We start from the raw sequence: 11,466 nt of genomic DNA on the forward strand, positions 1-11,466 counted from the left end.
TATATTCATTTTATACACCTAAGATAACTTCCGATATTACCATGAATGCAATAGACATTGAATTGAGAGAAGACGAGGGTGTCTTATTAACGAGACCTCAACGTAACAATTTAAATCATCTTTTGCTTACGTTTGTTTCTGTGTTCGAAGAAAGCAAAGAAGTGACACCATTTGCACAGCACTCGATCCAGCTGATTGACACAAAACCTATAGCCGTTCCGCCCTATGTCACCTTTGCGAAAGGAGAATTTGCGTATGGAATTAGATAAAATGTTCGCAAATGATATTGTCGAAGAATGCGAGTCAGCTTATGCAGCCCCAGTGGTTTTGGTTCCAAAACCCGATAAAATTCTTCGTGTTTGCATAGATTATAGAAAATTATATGATATAACAGTTCCTGATAGGTACCCTCTACCACGATTAGACGATTTACTACACGCTGCGATTCCTACGTTGTATATACAACGATTGACTTGAGATCAGGGCATTGGCAGATTGAAGTTAAACCAGAGGACTGTGACAAGACTGCCTTTGTCACTCCTTTTGGCCTGTTCCGCTTCATACGAATGCCCTTTGGTCTCCGGAACTCGCCAGCCAAGTTTCAGCGGTTGATGGACCGGTTCAGATCTGGTTTAAGTGATGTGGTTGCACTTATATATTTAGACGACATTATTATTCTGTCACCATCATATGAAAAGCATATAAACGATCTAACGGCTGTGTTTCAACGATTGCAGCTTTTTAAATTAAACGCTAAACGGGAAAAGTGTTCATTTTTCTGCACTGAAGTGCGGTATTTAGGACACCTTATAACGCCTCAAGGATTGAGACCAGACCCTCAGAAAGTCGAAGCGATTATGTCCCGACCCCCGCCTACCAATCTGAAACAGTTGCTTACGTTTTTGCAAACCTGCAATTGGTTTCGGCGTTTTATACTCCAATTCGCAGAAGTAGCGAAACCCTTAACGGAGCTGACAAGAAAGAATGTGCCCTGGAAGTGGTTAGATAGGCAACAACGACAATTTAAAAACGTTACTCACCACCGCTCCAATCCTACGACAGGCTAATTCGAAAATGCCTTGCATTATCAAAACTACCGCTAGTTTTTATGCTATTGGTGCCTGCTTGCTACAAGACGAAGGGGCTGATGAGAGACCTATTGAGTTCGCAGGTAGAACATTGATAGATGCAGAAAGTAACTATAGCGTTACCGAACGTGAAGCTTTAGCTGTAGTTTTTACTGTTCAAAAGTTTCGAGGATACATAGAAGATGTACCTTTCAAAATAGCTACTGATCATCGACCGCTTCAGTGGTTGATGAATCTCAAGTCGCCCAGTGGACGACTAGAACGATGGGCTTTACTGCTTCAATCATATGAAATTCAGATTGACTATATTGTGGGGAAGGCCCATGCATTTGCCGACACATTATCGAGACTTACGACTCTTGAAGACCTGAAGAATTAGTCGAGAAAGTTAGCAACTACAACAGCCATTTTCGTAAAAGGTTGAACGATTTTAGTTGCTTTCACAAACAACAGTAAGTGATCTGAAAACTAAGAAAAACGGGTAAAGGGAACCTTAGTATCATTCGGAAGACAATAAAATTCTGTATAAGGCTATGAAAATACATACAGGGTGTTACAATTGTAAAAACCAACTTACGATTGTTTCGCCATTAAATATATAATATGTATGTAATTAACCCACTTTGAAAATATGGAAGGAAAGCTTGAGAGTATAACTATCTTTCCTGGGAATAATGTTGTTCCAGCTTTCTTACTGTAAAGCACTGCTTTTCTTTCTTATCTACTGCTCCGTGCTACTTTTTTTAAAAAAGGTTAATATCTAGAAAACGGTAAATTTTAGAAGTAGCAAAGCCTTATGAAAGTCTACCTAAAATCATAAGTAGAATTCAGTATGTAGTTCTATTTAAAATAACGAAGTTGATATCAACTTCCGGTATAACAGGAAATGTTATATAGATTCCATTATTTTAACTGAGAATATACCCAATAACGGTATTGGCCAAATTTCAAAATTTAAATAGAAGTAGTTTCCGAAATATTCTAATGGGCGAAGACCCTCCGGTAGCTGTAGTCAACGCGTCTCCTTGTTAATGAACGAGTTCGACATTCCCATACCACATCAGGTCGAACGATAAAATCGAGATATTGCTCTCAGGGATGAAAGAAGAAGATGAACGGAAAAAGAAGGATTTGCAGCAAAACTTGAATACGTTCAATACCAAATTTGAAGTGAGTCTCTCTCGTTTTTTAATTAATCAATTACCACATTCTCCAATTTCTATTCCGAATATATTAAACGTTTGGTAGTCCATATATCACTGGCCAACAAAAGAAAAAAAATTGTTTGTTTCCTGTAATATTTTTTTTGTTTCTAACTCATTTTGGTGAATATTTTTTAAATATGGAAATAATTTTTCTGTAACAGCTTTTCTTCTTGAGTTATAGCTAACTACCCTCATTTACCAATTTTGTTTAGATTTTTGTGTTTTGTCGGTCATTAAAATATATTTTATTGTTGTTTTCGATGTGGCTTCCCCGAGAAGGTGTTGTTTACATAATCCAAACAGTTTTTCTTATATATATGGTGAATATATTTTTGAAAAATATCGAAAACCTATATCGTACTTCGTGAAAACTGCGTATCTTCAATACAAATAGAACTGTGCTATCAAGATAAGCCATGGGTTCCTTATATTGTATGCCAGAAATGTGTTGTATGTCTACGATTGTGGTTCAATGGAAAAAGGGATGCAATAAATTTCGTAACACTTATGATTTGGCGAGAACCTCGAAATCACCATGACGACTGCTACTTCTGCGTTGTGAAAATAAATGGAATTAATCCTGGAAATCGTGTAATCCTAATATACCTTCTGCTCAACGACCTCAACTGAAATCACGAGAGGTACAATCTAGTAAATCTAAAAGCCTTTATAGGTCCTTAAACTTGGTATAATGAAACAGTTTGTGAAGGCGTTTGACAAAAGTAGAGAATGTTTCAATTTATTTCACGCAAGTTTCCAGGATTAAGTAATGAAAAGTTAAAAGCAGGAATTTTGGATGGGCCACAAATTAGGCAACTCGTGAATGATCCTAATTTTATCAAAGCAATGACTGAAGTGGGATCGAAAGCATGGAATTCATTTGTTTTAGTTATGAGTAACTTTTTAGGGAACAAGAAATCTGAGAATTATGGTGAGCACGTTGAGTGCATGCTTTCAAATTTGCAAGAGCTAGGATGTAACATGAACATTAAAATTCACCTCCTACACTCACATTTAGATCGATTCCCACAAAATGTGAGTGATTTTAGTGAACTGCAGGGTGAAAGATTTCATCAAGATATACGGACAATGGAAGAGCGTTATCAAGGAAGGTGGGACTACCATATGATGGCCGACTACTGTTGGAGTTTGCAACGAGATCAACCTGATGTCGTTCATTTAAGGAAATGGTCTAAAAGATCATTTGATAGTGTACAATTGAAATTTAGCTTACATGTATAGTAATTTTTTGTATTACTTAGTCGAAATACTAAAATCGTATATTTCAAAAAGTAAAGCTGTTAGTAATCATCCAATATTTTTTTCATAATCAGAGCTATAGAAATACCCAATAAAAGTAAAAAAAATTAAGGAAACAAAAATGGTGTTGACCAATGAGTAATTCGGCAAAAACAAAACACAAAGCAAAGTTGTCCCAAATCGTGGAAAAAATAAAATTTGTTGTTTTTTAAGAAACTAAAAAAAAGATAAAGAATTAGATGACCTTGATGCTAAGAATAAATATATGAAGAAACGAATCCCGGCGTAGCTAACCTCTACGTGATAGGCACGTTACCATTTTCGAATAAAATAATTCGAAGTGGTCTGTATTCTGTCGAAAGTGACAGTTCAAAGTCCATTTAAATATATGGATATCTACTTGCTGAAACAAATCCCGGCGTAGCTAACTGACAGTTTCGACAGAATACAGACCACTTCGAATTATTTTATTCGATTATGGTAACGTGCCTATCATGTAGAGGTTAGCTACACCGGGATTCGTTTATCACGTTCCAATTAAATAAAATTCACCTTTTAATAAAAGAAAATGTTATCCTTTTAATACCTTCCGTTTTTATGTTGAAAAATGAAACCCTCGCCCTATGGTATAGTGATTGTACTGTCGTGAATAACCACCAATATGACTGTTCTAATCAAGTTAAGACAAATATTACAGAATCGTCAATGTATCGCATCTACGTTTAAAATTATGACGAAATCCAGACTTTACAAAACGAAACCCTGCTGATGACCACCACTAACCCTTGGGATAAGTAATACAATAAGGAATACGACTGTAGCTTCTACCTAATCAAATACGACAAAATCACCATAATAAACAAAGAAGTTTATGAAAAGGAAACAACTACAATCAAGAAGGAAGATATTCAAGTTGGAATAATGATCTTAGGAACTCCAAAAGAAAAACTTCTCAAGTTCGGCAATTATCTCCAAGACCACCAAAAGATAGTAATACTGCTGCAGAAGATCGAGAAGACTCACTGCTAACTAGCTGCAAATCTATCCAGTTTAGCTGCAAAGCTACCAAACTTAGCTGCAAAGATACCTAACCTCCACCGTCGTCTGAGCTACGTTAGGTTTAAGCCACCACGTCAGCAAATCGGAAGCCCCCGTGGAAACCTCGACCCCCAGAGTACTCGACACCATCTGCAGGTTGTTTGGCTCGTGTTTGGACAGCGCTAGAAAACCAAACTAATTTTGTGGTTTTCTTCTGTTTCTTAATTCACTTCATTTTGTTTTTGTTACTATTTTCATTTATGTTGAGTTCGTTGTTATTCACAAATAGTGATTCATGCGGTTATTAAATAAATGCTTTTAGCTTCAGAAGTGTCGTTAGATTCATCTTAATTATGAGAGTGACACTGGGCATTTTAAAATTATAGAAATTAAAATGGCCTATTTTTGACGCCATATCTTCAAAAATTTTTCCTTCCTCAAAACCTATCGAGTGGGATATCAAAATAATGAGTTTTTTAGATGGCTTAAAAATATATATGTTAACGTCAACAATGGGGCATCCTCAAAATTTGAAGACATATAGACTTAAAACACCAGACTACGTCAATACCGGAATAATGAAAATAAAACTGAAAGACATTACATCAATAGCATATCGTCCTCGGCGACTAGTTTATGAAGAAAGACTTCAAGTTAAGAAAATAATAAGTGATCTATTAAGTGACGGTATCATTCGCGAAAGTCACGCAGAGTATTCGAGTGTTATAGTGTTAGTTGAGAAAAAGAATGGTGAACTGAGTATCTGCGTGGATTATCGTGAAGTAAACAAGAAAGTAGTGAAAGAAAAGTATCCTTTGCCCCTTATCCAAGACCAGAACAATGCTTTATGTCACCCAAAGTATTTCACCACCCATGACATGAAATATGGGTTCTATTAGATGAGGATTGAAGAAAGCTCTAAACACATTAATTCCTGTGTGACACCGGACGGACATTACGAATTTAATCGAATCTCATTAGGTTACATTAATGCTCCATGGGTATATTAACATACTATTGACAAAGCGTTGGGTAATCTAAAAGGTAGTAAAGCGTTCGTTTATTTAGACGACGTACTTATACCATCAAAGACAATAGAGGTAGGCCTGCAACACCTTAAAGAAATTTTAAGTGTTTTATCCTCTGCTGGATTTTCGTTGAATCATGAAATGTGCGTATTCTTTGCGCAGGAAACTGAATATCTCGGTGTTACTCTAAGCGAAAGAACAATACGTCCTAATCCGCGAAAAGTTAGTGTCTTGACCAATTCGTTACCCCCATTGGATGTGAAAGGTGTCCGCCAGTTTGTGGGACTTGCTGGATATTTTTGCCGTTTTATTAAAGGGTTTTATCAGTTAACCGCGCCAGAATCAACGTTGTTGCGGAAAAACTGTGCATTTGAGTGGACCACCGAGTGTGAAAGAATAAGACAATAAATTATAACGAAATTGACAGAACAGCCGGTGCTACGCATCTTTAACCCTCATTTAAGTTGCAAGTTGCATACGGACGAAAGTTTAATAGGCATTGCTGCCGCGCTTCTTCAATAAGAAAATGGTATCGTACAACCTATCGTCGTACAACAGATTATGAATCCAGATATCATTCCTACGATTTAGACATTCGCAATAGTTGAAGCCGTTGAACACTTCCCTGTTTTCCTTTACGGTGTACATTACACAGTTTACACAGATTATAACTCAGTGAGCGCCACAGCCCTAAAGAAAAATTTACACCCGCGCGTGAGGCGTTGGTGAATTAATGTCCAAGAGTTGAGTATTGAGTATCGTCCGGGAATTAAAATGATCCACGTGGACTACATAAGCCGGAATCCTCTAAGACGATGAATGTGCCTTAAAAGTGTGCTTCATGAAAACATTAAATTTAAACAAGTTAACAGATGCCGGAACGTTATTATGGGAGTTCCAAAACAATGACGCATTCTGCCTCGAAATATTAAACAAACCAGATAAGTGATCCGAATTTTACCGTTGTAAACAATGTTACTGTGACAAAACAAATCCGCCGAAATGCTTCGTACCTATTGCTGTTTGTTAACAATGCGATGATACCACGATAAATCATCGGAATAAATGAATCAAAAAAATGTGAGAAGACTTATTTTGGCTAAAGTTGGAACAGTTTAAAAAAATACATAAAGAGCTGTAGGGCTTGTGTTTTAGGGAAATCTCATACCGGTTATCGACCGGGGTGAATAACCAACTGACATATTGGACACGTGACACATTGATTACGCTGGACCTTTAGTAAAAACGAATGGATGCACACAAATTCGAAATTTTTCCGGCTACAACCAATACCAACTTCAATTCGTGCAATAGTGCCGCTTTTTGAGGAATTGGGCAGGCCGAGACGAATTATAGCCGATCGAGCGGCTGCCTTTACCTCTACAACGTTTCGAATGTTTTTAAATGACCAAAATATTAAACTCCACCCTATCGCAACAGGTGTACCGCGTGGAAATGGCCAAGTAGAGCGCGTGATAAGAACAGTTTTCAATTTGTTAAGAGCAACACAGCAGAAAACGCTACAAGGACTGATAATTTTGTCGATCCAGACAAAGTCATTGTTGAAGTTCGAGATAGAATGAAAAACAGCTCCTTTAGGCAAGATCAAAAATTTAACATCAGTCGCTACTGTGCGAATATGTTTTCGATAGGTGACAGATTCGCTGTGGAAGACTCGCAACCAGGGTATGAAATGTCGAGCGTCAGCGACACCTAAGTTTATAATAAGTTTACCCCACGAAAGTTTTTAAATTTTTTAAATTACCAAAATCGGCATTACCGACATACGTTTTAGTGAAACGACAACGGATGATGTGACGGCGGTTGCAATTACCGGCGGAATTCCCCACTAGTTATAGCGTATACTGAGCAATAGGGAGTAGTTTCACAACTTGTAATATTTTAAATTTTTTAAAAGTACTTTTACATATCCTGAAAGTNCGACATACGTTTTAGTGAAACGACAACGGATGATGTGACGGCGGTTGCAATTACCGGCGGAATTCCCCACTAGTTATAGCGTATACTGAGCAATAGGGAGTAGTTTCACAACTTGTAATATTTTAAATTTTTTAAAAGTACTTTTACATATCCTGAAAGTAAGTGATGTATTAAGTACTTCAATCATGCTTTACAATAAGTAATTATTTTCTGAAACGGTGCTGGTTAGAAAGGAAAGAGTGTTTTCTGTGCAACACAGAAAAACCGTGCTGTACAGTCTACACCATTATGGGGTCAAATTAATTTGAAAAGTTCTACCTAGATTATACAGTTCCTGTAGGAGTTAAAGGTCAAGATGCCGCTTTCCATTTTCCTGAAGTAACAGCGGTTCCAACGAAAGTGGCAGGTAATGTAATTTGTTGTTGTTGTCTAAAAAAAAATGTTTTGTAGAACTTTTTCAGGTAGAGGAATGGAGGCAGACGGAATTGTTTCCATTAAAAGATGAAAAAGTACTGCATCCACTGAAAACATATGGGGGGAAAAAGAAGAATTGTTTCAACTGCAGGTAGTTATGCAGATAACAGTTTCAAATATACAAAACATACATAATAATTTGTTATAGAAAGTACCCTCACAATGGACAATACAGAAGCTAGTATTTTTGCAGTTTCTGAAACGTTAGCACCCCCTGTAGAAGCAGAAAGCAGTACTAAATTAGGTAAAGAACAATTTCTTTGTTCATACAAATATACCTGTCTTAGTATCTATTATTTTAATTAATTGATGTTTTGATATTAACTCGTATATTGTACTAATTGTATTTATTACTGCATTCACACTTTGTTATTAAATTTGTTAATATTATTTTTGTTTGTTTTTTCAATTTCCAATTAACACAAAAAAAATAAAATTTAGTGTAATTTTGAAATGCGCGCCTTAAGTTACGTTTCATAGTTATATGTATAGATGGCAGCGAAATTCGAAGTTTTCTTTGCCAGTCCCATTTATATATATATACCAACTATCGTCTACTAATGTAGGGTAAACTTAGATGTCACTAGCATCGTCAAAATTTCGCGAGTTATACATCTATTTTCTAGTCTAGGCTCGCAGCTTGCTGGCGGAGACAAATTCAATGCTAAATGTAAAGGACCATAGTATACAGGCAGTCCTCGACTTACGTCGTTTTAAGTTACGTCGAACAATGTTTTGACACTATTCCTCAAGCATACGTCAATTGTTTCGATTTCCGGCATAGAATTCACTTGTCGAGAGGTCAATGTCCGTGAGGCCGGCGGGGTGCGGTGTCAGCGAGCGGGGATTACCCCGCACATGCTGCTGAAAAAGGAATGCTTTAATTTATTTACACTTGGACTCAAAATCAAACTCAGCGAAGGGTTCCTCACAGTTTAGCCATTATTCAAAATAAGGCGCTGAGTATCATCAACACACTGCAAAACAAATGTGGCGAGAATAATAGTGAAGAAACAAAACCATTTTCTGCCAGTCGCGGATGGTTCATGGGCTTTAAAACGAGATATTCGTTACATAACATTCGAGTGCAAGGAGAAGCTGCTAGTGCCGACCATGTGGCTGCTCAGTTTTCCTGGAATATTAAAGGAAATTATCGAAAGTGGAGACTATTCGATAAAACAAATTTTTAACGTAGACGAAACTGGTTTATTTTGGAAAAAAATGCTTTCTCGTACTTTTATATCGCAGGAAGAAAAGTCTATGCCTGGGTTTAAAGCGGCTAAAGATTGTTTGACGTTGTTATTGGGTATTATAATCAACAGGTATTATGTTGAAGGTGATCTTAACTTGAAACCCCTTTTGGTTTATAGATCTGAAAATCCTCGAGCTCTTAAAAATTACGTCAAGAGTACTCTTCCAGTTATATGGAAGGCTGATCCAAAGACATGGGTAACATCAATACTTTTTCAAGAATGGTTTACTAGGCATTTTATACCTGAAGTGAAACAGTACTGTTTAAACTATAATTTGGCTTATAAAGCTTTACCCAGTTTGGACAATGCTCCCGACCATCCTGTGCGTATTGCCGATATCGATCCTCAAATCAAAGTTGCCTCCAAACACCACTTCGTTGTTACAGCCGATGGATCAAGGAGTTATAGCATCTTTTAAGGCCTATTATCTCAGGAGAACTTTTTCATAGGCTGTAAAGGCTAATGAAAAAGATGGCATAGAGTTGAGAGATTTTTGGAAAAGTTATAATATCTTGCAATGCGTAAAAAATATTGCTGCTTCATGGGATGAGGTGACACCCAACAATTTAAAAAGACTTTATAAAAAGTTATGCCCACATTTTTTTAAGCCATCTGAAAGTTCTTCATCTACAGATCAACGAAATACCGATGAGATCATAACTGACATTGTTCATTTGGCTGTTTGCCTGACATTGCAGTTACTGCTGATGATATTGATGATCTGTTATGCTCACATTCGCAAGAACTGACTGATGAAGATCTTACTGAATTGGAGGCACAAGTACAAGAGGAAGCAATCGAGTCACAAGAAATAGCTTCTTCTATTAATAACTCTGAAAAAGAACTTACACTAAAAAAACCTTCCGTAGCCTTTGCAAATTTGGGGAATGCCATGAAAATTTTGGAAGAAAATGATCCTAATTTTGAGAGAAGTTTTAATGTTAATAACAAAATTTGTGCAGTCTATCAGTGTTACCAAGACCTGTATGATAACAAGAAAGAAGCGAAGCAATCTAGAATTGATAGTTTCTTTAAGCCAAAAGTTTAATTTATTATTTCTCATTACAAATTCTGATTATTAAAGTTTTATCATCAGTTTTACCAAAAATAACTAGCAATTTCATAAGTACATATATAATTATTTTAAGAACTTGCTTTTGATAATAAAGTATGTACGTATATCGTTTGTTATAAATGCAGTTTTTTTTTTTTAAAATATGTCTCGACTTCGTTTCGATTTAAGTCGCGTATTTCGAGAACCTAACATGCCGTAAGTACGAGGACTGCCTGTACTTCCAAATGAAAGATACGTTCTGCAAAAGAAGGGACAACGGCTAACGGTGGCTGCTCACGAACAACTGAGGCGCTGCCCTCTTCACCGAAAAAAGCATAAAAGAAAAATTTAACCAACATTTTTTTTGTTAATTTTGTTGCACTGAGATCTATGTTACAATGAATATTATGCTTGATTTTGATATGTTTAAGAGTAATGTAACACAAACTAAATCAAACAAATTAATTATTGGAACTCATTGGGTTCGATATGAAGTAACGAATGTTTAGTTGCATAGATCTGGGCATTGTAACAAAATCTACGAAGTTGTTTATTGAACGATCTGATGTTTATAAACATTGTTTCAAGGTGAACATATTATTATATGACCTTACCCAACATGCTTCAGATAAGGAGGCTTCAATGTCCATATTACTTGACACAAACAAAAATAAAATAAAAAGAACAAACGACAGTACCGTTCGAAACAAAAGGTAAATAAGTCATTACAAAATGGGTGATGTTCATTCTAAATAAAGGAAAGACAGTGGCAATCCCACTATGTCTAAAAGGTGGCATTACCATCTAATGTGAATGATCGGGTTATTTTTTTTTTTCAAAAATTAATGATACTTGTTAGTTTTACTTTTTATGAAACATTTCATTTTTATAATTTAAATTATTATTAAACATTATGTATTTAATACAGTTTTGTCTCATATGAATAATCAGACTGCTTATTATCCCCAACCATAGATTGCACGTAATCTGGTTTTCTGTAAAGAAGAATTATTTTTGAAATGGAAAATAATAACATAAATTAAATAATAAAAGACGTGTAATACGCTAGCAGATCACATAACCAACTTCCACATATAAACATATGAACGATTTATAACTACTCAG

The 11,466-nt window shown here is 36.0% G+C and overlaps 1 protein-coding gene across 3 annotated transcripts in view; it reads right to left on the bottom strand.

Annotated features, from left to right (window-relative positions):
* Window positions 1-10,748: 10,748 nt before the first annotated feature.
* LOC108735610 (maternal effect protein staufen) overlaps window positions 10,749-11,466 on the bottom strand; it is a 48,553-nt gene continuing 47,835 nt past the window's right edge. Inside the window, exon 8 of one of the 3 annotated variants that reach the window (XM_025973252.1) lies at window positions 10,749-11,336. In XM_025973252.1, the coding sequence (XP_025829037.1) occupies window positions 11,261-11,336 (76 nt within the window). In that variant the 3' untranslated portion in view covers window positions 10,749-11,260. The remainder of the gene's footprint in view (window positions 11,337-11,466) is intronic. The other 2 variants (XM_025973251.1, XM_025973250.1) reach the window with 2 other exon arrangements.

This window comes from Agrilus planipennis, unplaced genomic scaffold (assembly GCF_000699045.2).
Source record: "Agrilus planipennis isolate EAB-ADULT unplaced genomic scaffold, Apla_2.0 scaffold101, whole genome shotgun sequence".
Classification (NCBI taxonomy): domain Eukaryota; kingdom Metazoa; phylum Arthropoda; class Insecta; order Coleoptera; family Buprestidae; genus Agrilus; species Agrilus planipennis.